We start from the raw sequence: 26,643 nt of genomic DNA, 5'->3' as shown, positions 1-26,643 counted from the left end.
GGTTCTGCCAAGTTATTTGGACCCCAGTGGCATTAATTTCAATCCTCTAATTTTTATAAATTCTTTTTGGGCCCTCCCAACCTCTCTTACATCACCTTTTACCAATTTTCATCCCTAAAATTACTGCCTTAAAAATAACTGATAAATGTGACAATGGTTTGCATTAACGATTTTACAGTGCTAAAAAGCCCATTCTGAACATAGCATAATGTAAACTCTGCCAAATTCATATTCATTTGTTGCAGATTCCTTAAATTTTCCTTTTAAGTTACAAACTTCTTGAGAGTACTGTATTCCTGGGTATTTTTATTTTAAAAGTAATTTTACTTACAGCACCCATCTTTTCATGAGCCTTAGCTTTCCAAATTCGGAGATTGTGGTCTGATGATCCAGTCAGAATATATTTACTATCAGCACACCAGAGCACACAATTAACTTTAAACATCCTTTTTGTGTGGTAGACATCACGGCACTTAGTCTGAAAAAGAGAAAAAAAATTACATAATGATATTTCTTCCATTCAGAATTATGCCATTCAAAACTTCACTTAATACAATGCTTAAATATTGTATTTCTTACAAATTATGCCAATTTAGACAATGCAAATATAGTAAATATATGACTAACATCAAAGACTATTAATATAAATGACTGGGCTTTCCAAATATTACATAAAATCTTTTTCATCCTGAGGCGCATCAAACCTTTTTCATGGTACAAGGTATTTACATTGTTATCATATGTAAGACCAATATTTTCTGAGCCAATAAAACACCTAGAAGCACTGTTGGAGGCTACATCCATAATCAGAAGCAGATATTCATCTTCTCATTTACAAGACTTTAGATATTAGTGAGAGTGATGACTTAGAAGATTTTTTGTATCAGAATTCGGAAGCTGTTATAGCTAATTTTGTGAGAAAAGCCATTAAAGGAGTGGAAGTGAGGTTGGTGATGATGAATAATAGCATCATAGAGATATGGGAAATTAATAAGAATGGTTATGATCTTTTGTTAAACAAATTCCACAACATCCTAATTTTTAAGTAGCAGAAGTTATTATTGTAAGAATAAGGACAGCAGTTTGAATGAGAAAGAGAGCATTTCTACAATTTTATAAAGTAGTTGTTACAAAAAAACAAACATTACTTTCGTTTGAAAAAAACAAAATAAAAATTCTGTTAAGTATATAATGATTATAATCTTTTATAAAAGTTGGAAATGTAAATGCATTCATAGCCATAGTGAATGTAAATGAGGAAATGCGCCATATTTTGTTCAAGTTGAATATATGAGGAAATGCGCCAAATTTTGTTCAAGTTGAATATATAAGTTCTATCCTATCCAAAGTAAGAGTATAAATGAAAAAACAAAATATAGGTTATGAAAAATTAGAACGAGTATTACTATATACAGAAAGAGAACAGATAATATTTCATGAGAAAGATAGAAAGAAAAGGATATTATTAAAGCACTTATACAACTTATAACAATATCAAAAAAAAGTTTTCTGAAGACTTTAGTGCTCCCCATTGTAGAGCCAACAATTACAAAGAAAAAATGTATGGCTCATTCACTAAGCAAGTACTACACAGTACAGTATTTGTGGAATAAAGAAATATAGAGGTGAATTACAAGATAAATATTGCAAAGGAGGAAGATGCTTCCATATGAAACTCGAAGAAAAAATATATTAGTTACAAATATGTAATGTTTCTAAACTGAATTATTATGGAAATAAAAGAAAATATATTCACTAGTCTGGAGGAAACTATGGAAGTATACACAGGACAGCACATACTAAAAGTCCAGGGCTAAATTGTGGAATAAGATTAGAGTAAATAGCCTAATTATAAAACAATTATAATAAGGGAAGAACATTTATAATGGAATATTACTATGAGAAAAATTAAAAATATATTAATAATGTAATAACAATAATTTTTTATGCTTCTTGCTATCAATAACAGAATGAACAAGTATAACAAAGAATTGAAACACATTAACATAAGCCAGATAGGCTGTCAATAGTACTGCTTCATGCTATGAATAACAGACAAAATCTGAAAGACTTGCAAATTCTTGTTATTCTATGAATATCTAAAATTCTATTCCAACAAGATATGAAATGTAAAATGACAAATTTTCTAAGACAATTTGTATTTTTCATAGCTACAAACCTGAGGTCTTAACAATAGGATTATTTCTAGTGCCTAGCTGGATTCGGTTAAAGGCAGACTAAAGCAAGGAATCTTGTGAGATCTGGCAACGCGTGCATATATCGGGTGCAGAGTGGTCAAAGACCACGCACCTACGCCACCGTGTCAGTCTTTCCCAAATCAGGATGTCTTAACAAACAGAGGGGCGGCTAGAGGTGGGCAGTATAATGTTAAGACCTCGGGTTTGTAGCTATGAAAAATACAAATTGTCTTAGAAATTTGTCATTGTTCATACGCGAACAAACCTTCAGTCTTAACAATAGGATAAGACTCATACTTGGAGGGAGGTACAAGACATCCTAAACTGGCTGGGGGCCTACCCACCAGTCCACCTCCAGAAGAAATGACTTGTGGAGAGGGACTGAAGCCCGTCGAGAAGTTAGATAAATTGATATCTAACCACTCAGAACCTGAGTGATGTACAATGATATATGGGAGAATCATTGTATAGGGAACCAAAGAGAAACTTTGACTGTCCAATAGCAAACCAATAAACCAGGGCTTATTACCACTCCCAACTCCTCCTTGCTAAGGAGTGGAGCATATGCTACCGAATATGTGCTTCACATCATAGCTCAGACCGTGGAGCTTTCCTACCCTCTTCGAAGATGCCAAAGCCAGAAGGAAAATTGTCTTGAGTGGCGAAAAACCCCGTTTATGACACCAATCACAGTAGATCGCCCATTTGCCTTGGTAAACCGCGGAGGCTGGCTTTCTGAGACTGCTGGACATATGCCCTGCTGTTCTCTGAGAAAAGCCTCTCGCTTGGAGATACTTGATAGCCTCCAGCCATGAAGAGACAGGGATTCTACTGACTGGTGGAACCTTTCCGCATGCGGCTGACACAGGAGATGCTGCCAAGGGGGAATTTCCCTCAGAACCTCTGACAACAACGACAGCAGGTCTGGAAACCATTCCACCTGAGGCCACAGAGGTCATCCTGAGACTCTGTGAACTCATCAGCTTGTTCAGAACCTGATGGATCAAAGAAAACGGAGGGAAGGCATACACCTTCAGGTTGTCCCAAGGATGTTAGAATGCGTCCTCCACTAACGCCAAGGGATCTGGAACCACTGAACAGAATATCTCCAGCTTCCTGTTGAACCGAGTCGCAAAAAGGTCCAGCATGGGTCTTCCCCAAACCTGGCTAGCTTGTCTGCTACCACTCGATGAAGGGACCACTCTGTGCCTAGGATCTGATCCCAACGACTGAGTTCGTCTACGACCATATTCCATTTGCCTGAGATATACCTGGCTGAGAGCTCTACTGAATTGCTGGCCACCCACTAGTGAACCTCGACGGTCAAGGTGTGAAGTTGACGAGAAATCAGGCCCCCTACTTGTTCACATAGGCGACCACCGTGGTGCTGTCCGACATGGGAACAACAGAATGACCCTCTACCTTCCCCCAAAACTCCTTCAGACCCAGGAAGGCTGCCTTCAACTCCAAGACGTTATGCTGCTGTTTGTCCTCCAAACTACAAACGCCTGATGCAATGAGGCCGCCTAAATGAGCCCTCCAACCTGCGAGGGAGGTGTCTGAGAACAGAAGGAAGTCCGGTGGAAGAGAATGCAGAGGGACACCCTTCGAAAGATTTTGGTCATCCAACCACCAATGAAGGTCTTCTCTCACTTCCAGAGACAAAGGAACCTTTAACGGGTGAGTCCCCCACCAGAGACCAAAATTCCCCGGGTCTCCATTGCAGAGACCAATGATGAAGACGCCCATGACGGACCAGCTTCTCCAGGGAAGACAAAACTCCCAGAAGAACCTGCCACTGATGAGCTGACTGTGGTTCCAACAGGAAGTCACGCGCCACCACTCACAACTTCTCTAATCTCTGATCCGACGGAAAAACTCTTGCAACTGTCATATTGAAGACCATGGCCAGGTAGAGAATCCTTTGACTGGGTACAAGGTTTGACTTTTCCTGGTTGACTACAATGCCCAGTTCCAGACAGAACCAAAGTAGACGATCCCTGTCCTGCTGCAGCTTTTCCCTGGAAACTACCAAGACCAACCAATCGTCGAGGTACCTCAGGAAATGGATCCCCTGAGCACGGGCCCAACTTGATACGAGAGAGAAGACCCTTGTGAACACTTGAGGGGCTGCTGTCAGCCCGAAGCATAGGACTTTGAACTCAAAGACCTAGTCCGCAAGAGAGAAGCAAAGGAACTTCCTGGACGTCGGATGAATAGGGATCTGGAGGTATGCATCCCTTAAGTCTATCGACAGCATGAAGTCGCCTTCCCTCACAACTGCCAACACTGAACGCGGGGTCTCCATTTTGAACCGTGTCTTCCTGATGAAGTGATTCTAGGTGGATAAGTCGATCACAGGTCTCTAACCTCCCGACGTCTTGGGCACCAAGAAGATGTGACTGTAAAACCTCAGAGACGGACGCACCACTTCCTCTATCACATCCTTGTCCAGCATCTGCACTTCCTCCCGAAGAGCCAAGAACTTCGAGAATCTGGAGGATATGCCTTCCTGAGCTGCGGCTTGTCCGACAGAGGCGGAGAGAAATCGAATGGCAGTAGGTACCCCACCCCAAAATCTACCACCCACTTCTCTGCCCCATAACTATGCCACTTGGCCCAACGGCAGGCCAGGCATCCCCTCACCCGTGGCACAGGAGAGGGAGAGGTGCTTAACCTACTGATGGCCCCTTTACCTCTGCCCTTTACGCCCCTTCTTGGCTTAATTAAAGGAACGAGAGCAAAAGTTAAGATGGTCCTCTGATCTAGGCTGAGACAAACAGGGAGGCCCCACAGAAACCTAACTCCTCAACGGCCTACCAGGCAACGATCTTCTTGACTGCTGCTGGACAGAGGAAGGAGGAGGGGCCAGACATCTCCGAGGACGAGACTCCGATTTAGACACAGCTTGGTGCACCTGTCTGTCTTTGGTGTCGGTTGGTGCCGGTCTATCGCATCTTCCAGCTCGGTCCGAGGAAACAAAAATTGGGACTCCATCAGATCCCCATTTCTCAATGCCAGCAAGGACTCCGGGTCAACTGATCTCTCCATCCTAAATAAAGCCACGTCTCTTCTCATCAGAAGAAGGTTAGCCCATAAATTAACACTGAGGTGATCCATATACAAAAATGCCTTGCCTCTGGACTGCAACAGATTGGCAAGCGTGGATGCACTCACCAACCCTTCTGGGGACCTGTCAGAAGCCATCTTGGCAATGACCATAGACCAGAAGTCCAGCCAAGAAACCATCTGCAACATGGAGGCTGCAGTAGATTCCAACGTTGAAGCATCTTGTGGAGACTAGGACGGAGCCACTGACCTCACCTGCTCCAAAGTCAATCCCGGCTTCGGGCAAATGACATCTGGGTTAAGATGACGCGACATCAGAAACGCAGAGTTTGTAGCAGAGTACTTCCTATGTCTTGTGAGAGGGGGGTAGTAACTTGGCAGAGCCCCTAGAGTGAAACGAACTGTCCCGGTCTGAAACAGAGGCGTTAACCTTATGCAAGACCGACTGGACGTGCCCTGACAAGGGAAGCTAAAGAGATGATTCGGGATCCTGCGTAGCTCCCACCAAGGCTTCCAAGCAGGAAGGAGTGTAAGATGACCGAGCCTGAGTCCTACTTTCCAAATTGTTGTACCCACGAATGACATCGACAACTTCTTAAAAGGAAGACAAAAACTCTCGCGTGTCTCCCTCCTCCTGCTCCGGCAATGGAGACTGACGACAAGAAGGGTGTGTAGGGTCCTCTAAGGCACCTTCCTCATTAAAATTAATGAAAGGATCAGCAGCCAAACAGCCTAAAACACCAACTAACCTGTCTGGGCTGGGTCCACGCGCTGACTCCTACGCTAACCAACTAAAACACTAGGAACATCAGTAAGCACTCTTCCAACAAATGACTAACATGTCTGCGAACGGTCAAGGGCGTGGCAGACGTACGAACATGAGTTGGAGAGAAATCCAGAACACTCGAGATCGAAGGAGAATCCCCCAGAGTTGAACTCCTGGAAGCACCAGGGAGAGAGGCAGGCAAATACTCCTGCTGCACCAACTCCGCGCTCACAACCTTCGACCTCTTGACAGGCGCCTTGAGATCCTTAGTGACGAATAGGCCTTGGAGAAGAAGTGGGAGCGCTTGCATCATGTGCATGGACGGGGGAGGTTGCAACATGCTCGCAATTCGATGCAGAGGATGAAGCAGCTACTGCAGATTGCACAAGGGAAGATACACTAACACTCTGAAACACCAACACTCTCAAGAACACAGCCGCACTGTTCCTCCCTCGTAGGCAAAGAAAGAGCAAAGTCCTTGGCCTTCCAACGCTTGATACCCCGACATGGCGTAGAGGGGGAAGAAGGAGAGGAAGACAGCACTGGTTCCTTACGCGATCTCTTCGCAGGAGGCGGGGATGATGCATCATGTTTCCTTCCAGTCCTCCCAGCCGACAAGGCAGCCAACTTATCATCCAAAACAGAGTCCAACCTCTTAAGAACCACCTGGCATAAAGGCTCAGACAGATCTGCAAGAGGAGGCTCCAGTGACATGGAAGGGAGATGCAGCGAACTGGGCGGCAGAGATGATGTCACGGCTGAGAAAGGCAGTGCAGAGGAGACGACTGGGAGTGACGTCACAAGTGGTAATGATGTCATGGCTTCCCCTCAGTTTGAACGGGAAGCAGATGCCACTGGTGGAGGAATACAAAATGACTGATCCTGTGACATCATTAGCGGGGTTAAAACCACGGCTTCCCTCTGACTCGAAGAAGTGGCGACAGTCACTGGCGGAGCAATACAAGATGGCTGACCTCGGCTACCCACGAAGACAAGGCCGGGTGATGGGGGAGGGCCAGCATGAGGAGGGGGGTAGTGAGCATCCATGAAGTGCGCCAGCAACCCCTCCAAGGACGGGGAACCCCTTAGCTCGAGAGTCTTCCAAATGCCGCCATCTTGGACGCCTCCGACTCTGGAATAAATAAGAATAATGAAAAAGCCTCCCCCTTTCCGGGAATCAAATTAACTCCCGAAGAAGAAGGGGCGACATAAAGGAAGGGGACAAAGGCACAACGCTACTATGAGGTGTGCTCACAGCAGGAGACGAAGCATCAGGAAGAGAAGAAAAACCTTCCCATGAAGGAAGAGTAGAAACCCTCCAATGCTCTCTAAGCCATGCACGGCATTTCGTGCAAGGATGTTATTGTACAAACATTAAAGCGGCACCTACTACACATGATGTAGGTTCGATCACAGCTGAAGCCAAAAAACAAGAACACAGAAAACCTGGAGTTACGGGGCACACATGTTGACGAGGCCAAGAAGGAGCAGAAGAAGCCATAATAACAGCCACACACACACACACATACTAAACACAATTGAAACGGGCAATGAACCAGGTAAAGGCCGAGAAAGATCAACCACAACTCTCGCCCAAGTGGTTAAGAAAAAGACTGACGCTGTGGCGTAGGTGCATGGTCTTTGACCACTCTTCATCCAATATACACACACGTTGCCAGATCTCACAAGATTCCTTGCTTTCATCTGCGTTTTAACCGGATCCAGCTAGGCACTAGAAATTATCCTATTGTTAAAGACTGAAGGTTTGTTCGCATATGAACAACTTCTAAGATCTTCCTTTTCCAGGAAAAATATAATTAATTTCTAAATTTTGAAAATCTGGAAACAATAAATTTCATTAAAAGAAAACACTACTAAAATATTCACATTTAACTTACCTCATCAACTCTGAAAATTCTGACAGATTTATCATAGCTTCCACTGCAGAATTCTCGACCAGTGGGTGAATAATCCAAGTCTATAACAGCTGAAGTGTGTCCTTCATGAACACTAACTATTCTATTAGGTTTGTCCATATTTCTTATGTCGAAGCTGTAGCAACTACAAAGGTAAACAAACAAAGTTAAATACTATTACTACAAAAAAATAAATTATACAAACATTTTGAATATTGATTTTACTATTCATCAGTTAACTCCACTTTATCCTCCTCTTTCTACAAGCTACTCAAACGTCTTACAGGCAAAGCCACTGACATTCTAACCTTGTAAACAGATGAATTATTCATCTCTAAATCTATGAAAATCATATTAAATCATTTTAATACAGTAAACCATACCATAATTGCACTAGTAAATCCAAGGTTGGATGCTGCTACATCCAAATTATAGACAAGAGAATACTGAATAGGCTAGTTAGGCTAGACTACCCCAAAATCCTAGCTTAACTCTGAATATCATATGAAAACTCAATTCAACAATGTTATAAATCTCTCTCTCTCCATGCATAATGCCATTATATAAATTTGAAGGAATGAGTTGAGAAAACCTGACAGAATCAGTTTATTCTGTGCTCAAAGAAAGTTTTCTTGAAAAAAAAAAGATTTTATGGTTGGAAATAAGAAAATTAGAAAACTATACATTTTATAATTTAATAACTTTTTAAAAAATAGACCTCTTTAACCCTTTCATGTTTTGAGGGAGCCAAATTCTGTGTGCCAGAACACTTGCTCTTTACTAACTGAGCAAAAAAGTTTAGCAATCATTTTCCTTGAGTGCTCTGTGTAACACTATATTTCATGCTATGGTAATAGATTTGGCTTCATTTTAAAGTTAGAGAGTTGTTTAGAAATGCCTAAACAAATCAATATCATGAGTAAAATTTAGTCATGATGAAAACAATTTTTTTACCTTTTGAAAAAGTTCACAAATATAGCAGAAAACAAGATTTACAATATCTGTTTACTCAAGTAAAATATGATCACCTGCCTTTCCAATCATATGAAATTTATTACTATTTTAGCAATATTTGATACAAAAAGCACATTAAAAAATGTAAAATATAATTGTGTTTCAAGTCACGACAGCAGCATATGTTTTTCATGTTCAGTTTTAACAAAAATTGTCAAATATAATTGTGTGGCTAAGTTCACACAGCAGAATAATGTTTTATGTCAGTTTTAAACATTTTTTCATAAATACTATATACTTGTATACTTGTGACTCTACAACTCTACCTGCATCTTGGCCTGTTCAACCAACACTGGTTCTGACTGCTGCCTTGCTCTTTCAAAAAAAGAAGGAATAGAAGGGAGAGAAAGCCAGTAGTTTCCCATTCAACCACCGGCCTAATTGTTCCAAGTACCTAAAGAGACAATGCAAACTGTTAAGCAGCCACCACAGGTCATCAGAAGGATCCAAGGCCTTGTGGCCAACACCCCTATGGCAAAATGTGGTAAAAATAGAGAAATGCTGTCAGACACCAGCCCTCATTGCCTTTGAATCAAAATTTTCTGAATGGCTATGCCTCACTTCATGAGCTTTCCAGGACTGGACAACCGTCCTGCTCACAAAAAAGTGTGAGGCCACTAGATTGCTTTATGAAGAATGATGGGTGTTCTGGACACCATCTTCTTGTGCCTGCCAGTGCAACAAACAGACCCAGACACACTGGACTAAGAGGTCAAGTTCTCACAATGGGCACAAAAGCATCTCATCTTGCTCCTGGCTCCAAACTCTTGAAGAGAGGTAACTTAGAAAGTCCAGAGTCTCTTGTCTGATAATGATGGATTCTGAGTTTGTTACTAACTCAAGAATGTAAACAAGAGGAATCCCAAGCCCTCAGAAAACCAGATAAAATACAGAATGTCATACAACCTGTCAACATGCTACAATGAGGCTATGGCTAACAAAAAAAAAGGCTTGAGAGAGATTTCAATCCAGGTCCCCTATGGTGCTTGAGTTGACATGGGAAAACAAACATCGTAATTTGGAAGGTGAGGCTAAAACAATGGGTATAACTGATTAAAACACCGTTAAGCACAGACAACTGTATTTAAGAGAGGTCCATGCCCTTCAAAGTTGAGCAATGGGCTTCACCGCAGGGACTATAAGTAGCTAGTCTTAACGAAAATGTACAATTAAGTCCATCATCATTCTGCTACACAGTAGTTGTAACACAAGATATCCCATCTGTGAGAACAACCAAATAAGATAGAACACAAAAACTGAGGCTCCTCAAACTGTGTGATTAACAGAGAAGAGTAGTCTAAAGGGGAATCTCTGGGCACCTGGACCCGAAAAGCCAACAGACTGGGATAACATTCGGAATGGGGCCAACAAGAAGCTACCAGAGTCGTTCGAGACCATGAGTGTCAAATGTACAGTTGTCCCAAGGACTGCATGAAGGCATTTTCCAAGGTAGTCTTGGGTATGGAAAAGAATAACAGAAAAACAGGAGCCTTCAATATAACAGTATGGCAAACAGGTAGATCACCAAATTTCAAAAAAGCTCAATAAGCCTTTCCCATGAAAGGAACTACAGACCAAACTGTCCTGACTAACTGTCCTTTCCAGTTGAGCTGGTCTGCCAAAACATGCCTTCTAGCCAGAATGTACCTGGCTGACACAACAGATTATGCTGTGACTCATCAATTTTGCTAAAGACATCAATCACACAATCCCAAAATGTTTGCAGACCTAGCAGTCCTGCTTGCATTTTCCAAATATTTGTGTGCAGATTAGGTTTGTCCTATGCCCTCTTCACCTGAGGCCTACAGACTGCTCAGTGTGCACTCCACACACTTTCAAGATACCCTCTCTGGTTTCCATGCTTAAGGGCACAAGCTAGGAGGGAGGGTTGCTTGAGACTGACCTATGCCTAAAACATACAGGCAGAGGTAACGTTGTGGAACAAGCTTTTCCAGAGATGACAGATGACTAGACATCCATGTCCAAGGCCAATCGCACAGTACTGTCTGAGATGCCTTTGCAATGGCGCTCTGTCGACACCTGGGAGCAAACAGCAGACTCAACTGAGGCAATGACTGCCCTTGGGCAAGCTCAACCAGCCTACCCTGGACCTCCGGTATTCTTCTCACCGGTGAGGGGGAGCATGACAGGGACCTTCGCCTAGGAGAACTGGTGGGATGAACAGCCACCCCCTCAAATACAGCACTAACACTTTTCACTGCAATGTCACTTGATAGTTTGTCCACTAAAGCTCTAAAAGAAGCACCTCATTCTAATACAGAATTAGCTAAACACTCGAACTTTCTCTCGGACCTATATTTGAGGCTGGCAATGGCATTAGGATCAAAGGCATGGGAACCTGGCATGGGAGTCCGTGGTAAAGATGAAGTAATAGCTTCAAGACTAACTCTACCCTCTGCTCTATGACTGACCTTCCTCTTCCTATCCTTGTCTAATTTCTCTGAATGAGACCTATAAACCTTCCATTGGTTATTATCCCACCCTTGACATTCTGAGCATGTCAGATCTTTAGAGCACTCTTGCCCTCTACAATTGATACATTTGGTATGAATGTCATAAGTCAATTTAAATAACCTAGTCCTTCATCATTTGGTGCAGTACCGAATTCCAGAAGAGCTGGAGTCTGAAATAATAATGGCAAGTGATAAAACTAATCTCAGCTAATAAGCTAACAAGCAAAAAAATTGTTCAAAGATGAAATACTTCACCAAATTCCTGGAAAATAGCAAGGACTGCATCCAACTACCAAGTTAACTGGGAGCTGGCAGAAAACGAATTGGGAGGTTCTGTTAATTTGTACTTAACTATCCCAAAGGTGGGTAGGTCTCGTTCACCTACACTAGTAATGGCAGCGCCACAGAGAAATAAGAATTTGGGAATGCCGAGGTAGAAAGCTTCCAGCTAAGTAACTGCTTGGTAAGTTACTTATGTAAAAAACATAAATACATACCATACATTAAAAAAAATAAATACATACCATACATTCAATAAAAGAGATGGTATACGTTTCAACTTGATGATGGCAGTTAACTACCTTGTTACCATTTTAAACAACCTATTCTAGCCTAAAAAGGCAAAGGTTTGTATTCCATGTAGGAACAAGAAAATACTAAAAAAGAAAATAGACTTCACAACATCTTACTTGTAATCTTCACTAGCAGCTGTGAGGATGAATGCTTCCATGGGGTTCCAGGCTAACGCATTTATACGTAATGTCATCTTCAGTTTCTTAACTTCTTTTGCCCTTACATCATATAAGACAAGGTTGTTGGCATGATCACTTGACGCTGTTAAAAAAAATTACCAATACAAAACAATATGAAAAAGACTAAGTGAGTTCTGATCATAATTTTCAAATAAAACAGGAATATTCCCTTTGACACTGCAAAAAAACACTTTATTTCATTCAACAAATGCATAAGTAAAAAAGTAAATGTATACTACATCTAATTTAGGAAGAGATTCTGGCCACAGATTTGAGTGCGAGTGCTAACACCATATGGAAGGAATATAGAATTCAGGCCAAAGGCCAATCACTGGGACCTATGTAATCACTCAGCACTGGAAAGGATATTGAGAGCAGAAAGGTTTGAAAGGCATAACAGAAGAAAATTCTTCCAGTTGCACCATGAAAAGTATAACATGAAAAAAACCTCACAGTTACACTATGAAACCATTGTTAGAAGAGGGTGGATAGCAAGATTGAAAAAAAAAAAAAAAAAAATAAAAAAAAAAAAAAAAAATATGAATGGCGGTACAATAAAAGGACTAAAAGAGTTTTCAGCTAGGGGGTGAAGGGATGCTGCAAAGAACCTAAAGTAATACCTACTGTGTGAGGTGCACTGACGGCACTACCCCACTGCGGAGGCTAATGCCATACATTATTTAGTATCAAATATTCACTATTATTACAAGGTAATGCAATAGCTATCATTACTGAGTATCATATATTCCTCTTGTATCATTATTATTTTCAGTTCAAATGTTAATCATAAAACTACAACTATGGAGTATGTTTTGACATATGCTGCCAATTTTCCAGTCAACTCAAGGCAAGTCATTTACGAGACAAAGAAAATGAGGATTTATCTCTTATGATACCAACTGTAAAGGGCCACTGCTTGTTCCCCTCTTGACAAATAAGACCTTCGATAAATGTTCTTTATGAAATAATACTATATTTCTCCATCTGAAAGAAAATCCCTACATTTAAAAATATTGCACTATAGTTGTGGAAAACATGGGATTTATATGATGGACACAGTCATTCCATAAAGTTTTAAAAACTTACATTTAAATATATCGAGGGAAAAGTAAGAAGAAAATGTAAATATGACACAAAAGACATTTGTATATATATGAAAATATATCAGTTTTAAAAATAACAGGTGCATCTAATTGAAATATTATACATCTAATAGTTGTCACATTTTTCTTACTGCTTTTGCATATTTGAATTTTATGTGAAATTACATAGCTACAGAGAAGAAAAACATTCATTATGATCAAACAGTACAAAATTGTGAAGCCAGATTACAACTGGCATTACACAGAAATTTCAAGAACAATTCATGTATAGTATTCCCTATAGAAAAGGACTTCTCTTGGTAAGGTAGGATTCACAGAACAAGGTAGTACCAACAATGCAATGACCAATGAAAACAACCAGTGTCTCTTCCTAAACTAATCCCACTATAGTAATATAAAAGGATACATGTTGTATTATCACTGATACTATTACTGTAGTGACTGAACCACAACATCCAGTCATTTCTAGACAAATGTGAGTGGCATAAAAATTTGTTTATGAAGTCTGTGAAAATCTGAGCAAGAAAAAGAATGTGACCATCAATGAATGAGAATAACAAGTGGATTGAATGAAAATTTCAAGGAGCAAGCAGTGTAGCTTAAAGCCATTAAATTCTACATACTGCTTACACAATGGCTGGTAAAGCAAGCTATATTCAGTGCCCCATAAAAGGTGCACCATATATTAGTATGTAACCATTTTATGACTAATTCAAATATGTACTCAGTAAAAACAAATAGAAAAAGATTTTCACAGTTTTATGTTAGGTTTTGCCTTATCAAGGTTAGACAAAAAATGAGCTAACAACACTGTCTTCTACCTCGTGCACTTCCCACTTAGACTTCTGCCTGGTTCAAGCTTTTTCTTCATTACTTTTAGGCCTTCCGTCTGGCATTTTAATCCTACTAATATATTAAACTTCCTAACTGCTCTTTATCCTATCCCATTTCACTTACACACTATCTCAACCTTTACAACAATCAATTTTCCATCCTCTACCCCTTCTCTGCTACTACAACAGAACAATAAAGGACTCAGAATCAATTTTTGATGCATGTGTTGTGATATAGTACCACCACTTAATCACAGTGTCACCACTTAATCAGTGTCTTTTTGGTACCCTCTGCCCTCATAACCCCATCATAGTGCTTGGTCAACTGACTTTTCAATATCCACATATAAAAAAACATTTTAAAACACTGTCTCGCAAATTTGCCGAATAGGAACAGCCTTTTGATTGATTTCCATTGTACCAACCCAAATTGACAAAAACCCAACCACTTTATTTTCTTAACCCCTCCTCCAGCACACATCCTTTGCTTCTAAGTCTCAACTCTCATGCTACTCTGTGCGTTTCATTGTATGTAATCAACCATTAAGAGCCGGACTAAGAGAAACATATGCAGGAAAACTTTGAGTTCAGCTAATTTGAGAAAAAACACAGCAATGGAGAGAGGAAGATATGCAAATGCACATGGTGTAAGAAAAACAATTCTAAAAAATTCTTCCAACCTTCCACAAGAAGTTAAATAAGACTATTTACAACCCCTTAGGGGCCTCTTATAGTTTACAAGACAATTGTAAATTTTACCAAGTTAAACATTTTTTATAATCAAATTCTGACTACACTTGTAAAATATTTAAGTAAATGTCACTGAGACTGAAGATGCAGTAACTTTTTTGGGTTATACATATTTTCCTAATATTTCTTTGCAAAATTACAATTATAAGGACATACTATCATGAAAGATAAGAACTAAAACCAACAGCAACCCCTGGGTATATTTATGAGTAAATAAATAAAAAGACAACATGGGAGAAAGAGGAACACAACATGCCCCCTTGAAGTCAAGTTCACAACTAACTCCTGAACCACTTACAATAGCAATCTGAACAACTAACTCCTATACCACCTACAATTGCAAAAATGGAACCTCTTTCCCAGCCGATACCTCCAAATTAACGGCACGTAATATTGATGCTCACCAAGAGTAAATCCGTCCACGACCCAAAACCTGTTACTGCTACTCATATCAGGGTATCTGTACATTAAGAGTTAATCACAGTTTCCTTTTACTCTATTCTATTGTACTATTCATTTCCTGATCTCACAGCCTCAATGTTCTTTTTCATACTTCCATGCATTCTGGTCCCCTCTTCAGCTTTCAACTAGATACCTGTTATTCCTGATAGTCCTATAATCTTTACCGTCTAATTTTCAAATATTAATATTGACTAACACTGTATTCAAGTTTGGCAGTCAAAGGATATACATATACTGAACAGGAAAATGGACAAGATACATACTGCTAATTTGGGTTTCTTCAACCAACTGGTATTAATTCACACTGTTTGTGTGTGTGTTCATAGTGTTTTAATATTACTATCAAAGGTAATATACCTTTGCAAGATAAAAAAACAAACAAATTCTGTTGTTTTGTCAGTCACTAGTAGTAAAGAGAAATGGAAGGGTTAAAAGTACATGGGTATTAATGTTCAAGATGACTTTGAAATTATATTAATAATATATAATCTCAAAGATTATTATAGTAAGTAATAGGATAATAATTTAAGGTATATTTGATGTGGGATGTTATTGAAGGTATACATTTGGTATTTGAACTTGCAAAATAGGCAGTTTTAAGCATTTTTAGAGGGGGTTCTAAGTATGCACAGATTTTAAATATTCATTGGGGGTCTGACATACATTCCCCCCACGAATATAGGGGTCCTCTGTATTTATTAACAGATATTAACAAAACACAGTAGCCAATACATTAACAAATAAATCTATGAATATACTAATTTTTATATACTAATAAGTAAGAAATTGTTCAACCAAAAAGCAGGAGTGATAGCATATGTACAATTATTTTATATTTATGGGCAGATAAAAACTGGAAAATTCAGTACAATAATAAGAAATATATAAAGAAAAACTATAGTAAAGAAGCACTCATCTTAAAACCTTCAGCACTGGGACGTACACATGTATATCTATTACAGCCCAGTAATAAAATACCGCGACGTACGCTTATACATCTTTCATCTCTCCTTGAAAATCAAAGCTGTTTTCTTCAGCTTGGACGGATTCCAGTCATAGTATTGTGTACGAAAGAGGTGCTGAAGCTCCACCCACTATTCATTCTAGCCAATGAGTGTCCAAAGGTCATCATGACGTCATTTTCATATGGGATATTAGGAGGGGTACTGGCCAACACATGCCAGTGCGCCTCAGACTAATATCTGAGAAGGTTAATCACGATTTTGTCCGTTAACCATGTGGATTTGAATTCTGAACCTTTTTCCCTTTTGATTGCAGTTATTTTATATGTTTTTTTTTTCAGTATCATGTCAGATGATAGTGTTTCAGAATCAGGGTCTGAATACCTGCCAAATCTATCAGATGATGATTATAGTGATAGTTTCTTAGAGGATGACAGCGACAGCGAGTGTTTGGAAGACATTGAACCAATTGTTGATGTGCGCCCAGACCCAAACCCATGAAGGGCTGTTACTCGTGATGAGATGTATGTTTTTTATAGCTTGCTGATGATAATGGGGGTGAATAAAATGCCCTGTATATATATATGTAATGGTCACAATATGGAAGAGTAATGATAGTAATTTATATTTGACGTCCTCTCTAAAAGTTGTGTGTGTGTGTATGAGAGAGATAGAGAGCGAGAGAGAGAGAGAGAGAGAGAGGGAGAGAGATAGAGAGAGAGAGAGACGAGATTGAGAGAGAAGAGAGAGATTAGGTGTGAAGAGAGAGAGAGATTGGTGTGGAAGAATGAATGGGAGTGGTTAAATGGCGGTCGGAAGCGTGTCTGTTGTGGCGCTCTGTAGTATGTCAGTGGAAGTCTGTTACGAGAGTCGTAAGCAGTGAGGAGGATAGTGAATTCACAGAGTTTGCTTGGCAGCATTTATCCGTTGGTTGTTAGTTGATTTTGTGGTTGTGGTATTTGATTGATTTTGGCGTTGTAAGGTTGTTTGTGCGTGTGTCTGTCTGGTTTTGGTGAAGTTGAAGAGGTTGGGAGTGCATTTTCGGTGTCTGTGGGTGGTGGTTGGGGCAGTGTTGGTTTTGGCGGGTTGTTGTGCTTCTGTAAGTAAGTCATGTGGTTGTTGTGTTCTTTCAGGCTGTTGGTGTTCTTCGTCTGCAGTTGTTTGTCGGGTTGTTTAGTTGTTGTGGGTTTGTGGGTCTCAGTTGGTTGGTGTGTGGTTGGTTATCGGTGGTGGATGTGTCATGGCTAGCCTATAGCATATCCAACAGACAACACAGCCTAGCCTATCTAGAGCCAGAGGTGAGTACCTGTTTGTGTTTTTTTGTTCTGTATGTAGGTATGGGTCAATTGTCCTGCTGTATTTTGTAGTGTAAAGGGGAAAGTGTGATTGAGGGTGGGTTTGGTAGCCAGACAGATTAAGTTTATGTGGGGGAGATTTGCTGCTTGCTCTTAAGCTTGTTATCCCGCCACAACAAGATGCTGTTGCTTTTATTATTATTATTATTATCATTTATTAATTTTTTCTTCCCCCTTTATCACAGCCCTCCAATTCGACTGGGTGGCATTTATAGTGTGGGGTTCCGGGTTGCATCCTGCCTCCTTAGGAATCCATCACTCTTCTTACTATGTGCGCCGTTTCTAGGATCACACTCTTCTGCATGAGTCCTGGAGCTACTTCAGACTCTAGTTTTTCAAGATTCTTTTTCAGGGATCTTGGGATCGTGCCTAGTGTTCCTATGATTATGGGTACAATTTCCACTGGCATATCCCATATCCTTCTTATTTCTATTTTCAGGTCTTGATACTTATCCATTTTTTCCCTTTCTTTCTCTTCAACTCTGGTGTCCCATGGTATTGCGACATCAATGAGTGAGACTTTCTTCTTGATTTTGTCAATCAACGTCACGTCTGGTCTGTTTGCACGTATCACCCTATCTGTTCTGATACCATAGTCCCAGAGGATCTATGCCTGATCGTTTTCTATCACTCCTTCAGGTTGGTGCTCGTACCACTTATTACTGCAAGGTAGCTGGTGTTTCTTGCACAGGCTCCAGTGGAGGGCTTTTGCCACTGAATCATGCCTCTTTTTGTACTGGTTCTGTGCAAGTGACGGACATTCGCTTGCTATGTGGTTTATGGTCTCATTTTTCGTATTGCACTTCCTACATATGGGGGAGATGTTATCTCCATCTATCGTTCTTTGGATATATCTGGTTCTTAGGGCCTGATCTTGTGCCGCTGTTATCATTCCTTCAGTTTCTTTCTTGAGCTCTCCCCTCTGTAACCATTGCCATGTGTCATCGCTGGCCAGTTCTTTAGTCTGTCTCATGTATTGCCCGTGCATTGGTTTGTTGTGCCATTCCTCTGTTCTGTTTGTCATTCTCCTGTCTGTATATTTCTGGGTCTTCATCTACTTTTATCAGTCCTTCTTCCCATGCACTCTTGAGACACTCGTCTTCACTGGTTTTCAGATATTGCCCCAGTGCTCTGTTCTCGAGTTGACGCAGTCCTCTATGCTTAGTAGTCCTCTGCCTCCTTCCTTTCGTGTCATGTATAGTCTGTCCGTATTTGCTCTTGGGTGTAGTGCTTTGTGTATTGTCATATGTTTCGTAGTTTTCTGGTCTATGTTGCGGAATTCTGCCTTCCTCCATTCCACTATTCCTGCACTGTATCTGATTACTGGCACTGCCCATGTGTTTATGGCTTTTATCATATTTCTGGCGTTGAGTTTTGACTTGAGTATCGCCTTGAGTCTCTGCATATATTCTTTCCTGATCGTGTCCTTCATCTCATGGTGTTTTATATCCCCTCCTTCCATTATTCCCAGGTATTTGTATCCCGTCTCATTTATGTGTTTGATGTTGTCCCCATCTGGTAGCTTTATCCCTTCAGTCCTGGTTACTTTGCCCTTTTGTATGTTGACTAAGGTGCATTTTTCTATTCCAAACTCCATCCTGATGTCCCCAGATACAATCCTTACAGTCTGGATTAGGGTATCAATTTCCTTGATGCCCTTACCATACAGCTTGATGTCATCCATGAACATCAGATGGTTAATTCTGTTGCCTCTTTTCTTGAGTTGGTAACCAGCATCCATCTTCTGCAGTACTTTTGTCATGGGAATCATGGCTACTACGAAGAGTAGTGGGGACAGTGAGTCACCCTGGAAGATCCCTCTCCTGATATTAACCTCTGCTAGTCTTATTCCAGAGCTTGTAAGTATTGTATTCCAGTTGCGCATTGTATTTTTGAGGAAGCTGATGGTGTTTTCCTCTGCCCCATATATTTTTAGGCATTCTATTAGCCATGTGTGTGGTATCATGTCGAAGGCTTTCTTATAGTCTATCCATGCCATTACTTAGGTTGGTTTCCTTCTCTTACTGTTCTTCATTACCATTTTGTCTATCAGGAGCTGGTCTTTTGTGCCACTACACTTCCTTCTGCAGCCTTTCTGTTGGTGGGGGATGGTGTTTGTATCCTCTAGGTAGTTGTATAGCCTTTCGCTGATGATACCTGTTAGTAACTTCCACATTATTGGTAGGCAGGTGATAGGCCTGTAGTTACTGGCTATATTTCCCTTACTCTTGTCTTTCTGGACTAAGGATGTTCTTCCTGTGGTCATCCATTTGGGCGCATGGTGATTTGTGATACAATGCTGGAGTTGTTCTACTATTCTTGGGTGTAGGGCCTTGAAGTTTTTGAGCCAGTATCCATGGACTTCATCAGGACCTGGGGCTTTCCAGTTGGGCATTTTCTTTAGTTGGTGTCTGACTGTGTCTGTCATGATGTCATTGAATCATTGTTTTATTCTCCCTGTTTCTTCTGCCTTGACTTCCTGGAGCCATGTTGCATGTTTGTTGTGTGATACAGGATTGCTCCATATGTTTTCCCAGAGTCTCTTATTTGGTTCGGCTTCAGGAATTTCTTGGTGGTTGTCTTCCCCTCTTAGTTGGCTGTAGAGTCTTTTCTGGTTGGTTCCGAATAGTTTGTTCTGTTGGTATCCCTTACTCCTGTTCATGTATCATTGGATCTTATGTGCTTTGGCCTTAAGCCTCTGTTTTACATCCTCTATTGTGTTGTTTAGTCCCTCTCCAGTACTTTGTATTTCTCGTTCAGTTCCTCCCTTGTTTTCTTGCTTCTTAGCCTTTTTTCTGCCATCTCTTTCAGTTTACTCAAGTCAGATCTCATCACCATGATTTGCTTTTCCAGGCGCCTTTTCCAAGGTGGTTGCTATTTTGGTTTCTGTTGGGTTGGTTGTGCTGGTGGTGTTGGTGTTCGTGTCCCCATCAGTTCTGCTACTAATCTTGCTCCTGCATATGCCAAGTTATTTGTTTCTGTGATATTGGTGGTGTGTATTAGTCTCATTATTTCATTGACCTCACTTGTTTTTTCCCTTAATTTCTTGGTGTTGTAGGCTTTCATGGAGGGGATCTTTGTTCTCTCTGTATCTGGCTTCATCCATTGTCTGATCTTTTCTACCCATTCTGTCCTCTCTGTTACTTCGTCAGTGTTTCCTCGTGTGTCGTTGTTTGATACCTCATCATCCCTGTCGTCTTCTGTGGCATCGTCTCTCAGTTCGTCTTCTTGTAATTTGTTGCCGTGTGTCATTTCCCTTTCCAGTTCCTCTCTCTCTGTTGGGGAGACCCAGTTCTCTTTCTTTATGTTCCTTACTTGGTCTGCCAGCCTCTGCTCTGTTTGGGGGGTGTTATTCCTCTCATTCCAGATGTTGACCAACCTTCTTCTATATCCTCTCTCCGTTGGGTTGCTTCTGATGTAGCATCTCCATATTTCCTTATTTTCTTCTCTCGTCCATTTCTTCCTCTGGTTTGCTTCTGTAGCTCCAGTCTCTGGTTGTTTGTTACTGTCGTTGTGGTGGTCAGTTGCTGGATGACGACCTCCAAGTACCTGACCATCTTCCCCTTCAATTGGGCTTAATACCTGGCTGCCGGACGAAGCTCCTCTGTTGCCAGAGGTTCCATTTACGTTGTTGTCATTTAATTCTTCATTTCATTCCATCATTGCTGAGTTTTGCTATTTAACCCATAGCTAGACCCTACCCCATCAGGAATAGGTACTCATTTACAGCTGAGTAGACTGAGGAAGTTATGGTAAAGATTCTTTCCCAAGGAATCAACGCCGAGGAGAGCGGTCACCCATCCAACGACTGACCAGCCCCAATGTTGCTTAATCAGTCAATTGACTACCTAACTTACTCTGCCACACCGCCACATATTATTATTATTATTATTATTATTATTATTATTATTATTATTATTATTACCAATGCTGTAATCATTCACTGATGTATACACTGTTTCTGTATGAAACCTAGCTGTTTCAGTAAGAAAACTAGTACTGCTAAACTACTCAACTACTATTTTACTAATACTTTACTACTTTTTCTGCTACTTTCTTTCTACTACTTTACTACTATTTCTACTACTTTATAACTGTTTCTACTGCTGCAATTACTTTTGCCACTAAATATCCTTATTTTTCCAATATCCTTACTATGTTTTTTTTTTGTATTTTTTGGCAATGTGATAAAAAATATTCATTGATACATACACGACATTTTTACATAAAAATATAAAGGAAAAATATGAATAACATAAAATTTAGTGAGAGCAAATAATGATTGAAACTCGCGGTCGACAGGGGTCTCATGCGGTATGCAAGCATTTACAGAAATGCAAACAGGCCGGTGGCGAAGGGGTTAAATCCCTTCAACCAACAACCGAAAACCACTGTGTACAACCCTTACCAAAGACATCAGTTTCAACAGGATTAAATTTTACAGCAACAACACTGGCTTCATTCTTGTCTCCAGTGGTGCTCCAGTCATAAGAAAATTTAGGTGCTTTGGTGCTAGCATCCCATAAAAGAATGCGTTCTCCACAGGTAATAAATTCATTTCTGTGCCTGTGATGTGTGATGCCTGTTACCATTGTCTGCAAAAAAATCAATCAATAAAATAATCATCTACCTTATTATCACAGGATAAAAATTTCATATCCTAACTACTGAAGGTGTAAAATACTATACAGTTATAAATTGATTTTTGGCAATTTTTAGTTTCAAACAGTATAAGTCTCACTAATTTCTAAATAACTTATAGTATGTATAGAGATATGAAATACACGCTGAAAATGTATATGAAAGCAAAATTACATAAAATCTAGTACAATCAGTAATGCTATATGGACATACACCATGGTATTACATGGTTTTGAATATCTCGGAATATAGCTGAAATATGAAAAATTTTTAACCAATTTGTATTTTTCATAACTTACAAACTTGAGGTCTTAACATTAGGAAAAATACTTAGCGCCAGGTGGAAACCGGTAAAGTTTAAAATAATTGTGTACACAAGGGACTATTGGCATCTGTGCTTGGTCACGAGACATGTGGAGCCACCCACACGCCCCACATACCCCTCTTTAACTCGTGACCCCATTTGTTATTCTTCCAACCCAGGTTAGTTGATAGAGGGGTGGTTAGAGGTGGGCCTTTGTATGTTAAGACCTCAGGTTTGTAAGTTATGAAAAATACAAATTGGTTAAAAATTTGTCATTTGTTCATATACGAAACAAACCATCGGTCTTAACATTAGGATAGACTTACTTTTGGTGAGAGGTAAGTACTATAAACCAACTGGGAGTTTGCCACCTTTGATCAGTTTTCTGAATACCAGCATTCTACGAAACAGCTGACCAGTATTTCAGAATAGAAGACGCACATGAATATTATAGAGTCAGACTTCTGGGTTCTACACAATGTCATATAGTTCATTGCGTCCGAGGAAGATAAGATCTGTTCTTCTAACAAACCAATCCATCCACTCCTCTAGGTTTGTTATCACTCCTCTCCCCTTGCTAAAGAGAGGAATGTCCTGCTACTGATAGGTATCTTACTGATAATAACCCTAACAGTATGGCTACTTCACTCACCTGTATCTTGTCCGTTCCAGCTTATGATGGTACTCTTTTCTTACTGCCCCAAGTAAAGAAGGAAAAAGAAATTTGAAAAGGAGAGAGGCCAGTTATCTCCTCCATTTCACATTCATACCATCATCTTGGACAAGATACCAACTGACCCGGCAGGGATGCTGGATGAGTTACACAATTTGTTGAGCAGCCACCAAAGGACCCAAGGAAATTGTGTCCGAGGACCTCTGGGCAACCTTATTTATATACAGGAAATTGAAAGTGGTTTGTCATGACAATGAACCAATTCTCAAATTTCAATGAAAAGATAGACACCTTCTTAACCTTGCTCAATTTGAGCTCAACCTTCTAAACGTCATAGGTTTTTGCCTTCACTCCGACATTAGACTATTGTTTTTATTTCATAAGTCTCTTTTTGCATTTCTTCCCTGACTCGACCAGTCTCAACGAAAAGTCTTTGTTAAACAACATGTCGAAGAAGTACAAGGTCCTTCAGAATCTTTCTATTAAATGTCCAATGAACTGTGGGCAACACTCCTTATGTAGAACATGAAAAAATGTTCGATACAGTCACAAACCAACCGTCACGATCATTTTAACAAATATGTTCTTAATTGCCAGAAGGCCCGTATTCCTCTGACGACCTTCTCTTCTGTATGGCCCAATTGGTACAACTTGACAACAAGGAGTAGGCTTGACCGATTGCCTCTGATTGGCTTGTTCCTTTACGTCTACCACCTTTATGTTCTAGGTGACGAAGTTCTTGGCCAATTGCAATCACAATGATTGCATCAAAGATACTTGAGTCAGTTCTTCTAGTCAGACTCCTCCCCTTTCTAAACACCACTGACAACCAGTTCGGATTTAAAGCAAACCACTCAACCAACACCTGCATCTACATACTGAAAGAATTGCTGAACTATTACCAGCCTCTCCTGTTTTCCTGTTTTGTGGAGGTGAGAAAAGCATTTGACAGAGTAAACTACCTGAAGCTCTTCCTGAAGCTGCATAAAAGAGGCACACCTCTATATTTAATTGGCATTTTATATTGCTGGTTCTCCACACAGCAATTCTGTGTCAAATGGGGTAAGATATTATCGTACTACTTCGGCTCCCTAAACAGGCTTCGGCAAGGGGGCATTCTCTCACCATACCTGTTTAATACATGAACAGATGCCTTGAATGTCAAACTGAACTCACTCCCAATCGGATGCACTGTCAATGAAACAACTATAAACAACCTTTGTTACGCCGACGATATGGTTCTGATTTCCCCATCAGTGCAAGGTCTCCGTCAACTCATCGACCCTTGCCACTAATATGCAGAGGAATTGTGATACACTATACAACAAAACCAAGACCCAGTGCAGTCGCTGCTCCCAAGATCACTTAAGCATATTGCAGAACCACAAATTTTCCTCGGAAGTCATCGGCTAGAATTTGTGCATGAATTTCTGTATTTGGGTCCCATTATCACTGATGACCTAAAAGATACAGCAGGGTGAACAGAGGCGTCGTAAACTATGTGCAACTTGCAACAATATTGCAAGGAGGTTTGCCTTCTGTCACAGAGACTTGAAACTGCTGCTCTTCCGCTCGTACTGCTACAGTATTTATTCTTGGATGAATCTTGTCAAGATCCTTGTCTGATTCCAATTTGCCCAAAGAAGTAGGGCCCTTGCTGCCTCGCAGAGAGAGACATAGTGTGTTCCTCCCTGAACCAACCTTTGGAGATGTTCATAGAAAATTGCCTGGACAACTTAAAAATCATTGTAAGGCTAACAATGTCCAGTATAATAACCCGAGTGAGAAACAGCAGCAATTCGCTCATACAAAGCATCCTAAGGAGTGAAGCAAGATCTAAATTGTGGGAAAGATGGGAAAATGAGGCCTTTGTTCCCTAAAGGACTTAAGCTCTGTACTGGCAAGATGTCAGCTGCAGATTATGTAATTATTATTATATTTATTGCTGATATTTTACTTTTTCATTATTACTGTGAATACTATCAAGTTAAAGTTTTTCTACATTCAATTTTTGTATTTAGCCATCCGGACCTGACTACTATAACCACCTAAGGTCTCTAGTTGAAAATTAAGTTATATAATCTGTGCACTAACTGTTAAAACCCTCAATGCTTTTTTTTTCTCCAATATCATTACTGTTATTACCAGTGTTATGATTACTATCTTTTATGCTACCTCACCTATTGTGTGGATAGTATCGTTTATTCATGTTTTGTATCGTGTTGTCTCATGTATCTAGATTTAAATTATATAATCTGTGCACTACTGTTACTGTCTGTATTTTGTATATACCATGTACGTATATGGCCCTGAGCTGAAATAAAGGATATTATTATTAGTATTTTTATTATTATTATTATCATTACTATCCTGCCTATCATCATGTAACTTAGACACCAAGCTAGTGAACAAATTAGACATACTCAATGTCAGCCTATCTTCCAGTTTCTTAAAAAGAACAGATTCTAAATCACTGGGTTCTTCCCTTTTAGGCTTAACCCCTGACGATAACCTACACTTACTCTTTCCCGCAAGTGCCTTCCTATGCTTAACATAAGCTTGCATTTGGCACATAGAACAATCCTTACACTCATCACACCTATCGCCTAAATTACATTGGACTTTTCTACAAGAGATAGATAACGAGTGTCTATCGTATTTGAGTGTACTCATCCTCCTTTTGCATGAGGTACAAGAACAATGGGTTGCTGCATCTTCGCTACTTGAATGGTCTGCAGGGGTCTTGGCCAGGAGAAGATCCTTCGAAGTCAAGTCCGTTTTGTGGTCCAAGTCCATAATCCCTCAATGGCAATCCAATTGAAAATCCAAAAACAAGCAAAAGACATCAACAAAAAAACCATCTCAAGAAACGCTGTGGTGGGGTCAGGCTGAGACCAAAAGGTTCGCATGCTGTATTTAGTCTCTGTCGGCCGGGCGCCAGCAACAGCGTTGCCAACCCTGGACAGGTGACTCAGTAAACAGTGTTTACCTGTAGCATTGGCAGTTAAAAATTTTACCTAATTAAAGGTAATTTTGTGGGGTGTTGTTCGGGATGGTCAGGTGGCCAGGGCTAATTCACGTGTTCAGGTGGTGTACTGCAATATAACTTTTTAACCGATAAGTAATGCACAGAACATATCTTCAAAGTCAAAGGATGCCATGAAGCCTTCCCTCTTGGTGGAAAAATGAACCAAGGACCATTTTCATCCTGTAAAAGTTAAATTGAATGAGCTGAGGTTGGTTTACAGCTGCTACCTTCTAGTCACCTTACAATAAAGACAGATGATTTTAGAGCCCTGGCAGATTACCTCAGTTGCTCAATCACCTGCTTCTACAAAAATAAAGCTCAACTTGCTTTCTAAAGCCTCGAA

General features: G+C 40.3%; 1 protein-coding gene across 2 annotated transcripts in view; it reads right to left on the bottom strand.

The window, feature by feature from the left end:
* Positions 1-26,643, bottom strand: part of LOC135220821 (DDB1- and CUL4-associated factor 13-like) — a 111,449-nt gene that overhangs the window by 18,864 nt on the left and 65,942 nt on the right. For both annotated transcript variants that reach the window (XM_064258362.1, XM_064258360.1), the window contains exons 4-7: positions 22,063-22,249; positions 12,127-12,271; positions 7,932-8,094; positions 332-478 (exon numbers count right to left, since the gene is read on the bottom strand). In XM_064258362.1, coding sequence (XP_064114432.1) covers positions 332-478; positions 7,932-8,094; positions 12,127-12,271; positions 22,063-22,249 — 642 coding nt within the window. The remainder of the gene's footprint in view (positions 1-331; positions 479-7,931; positions 8,095-12,126; positions 12,272-22,062; positions 22,250-26,643) is intronic.

This window comes from Macrobrachium nipponense, chromosome 2 (genome assembly GCF_015104395.2).
Source record: "Macrobrachium nipponense isolate FS-2020 chromosome 2, ASM1510439v2, whole genome shotgun sequence".
NCBI classification, from domain to species: domain Eukaryota; kingdom Metazoa; phylum Arthropoda; class Malacostraca; order Decapoda; family Palaemonidae; genus Macrobrachium; species Macrobrachium nipponense.
This window is presented reverse-complemented; position numbering and strand designations above follow the sequence as displayed.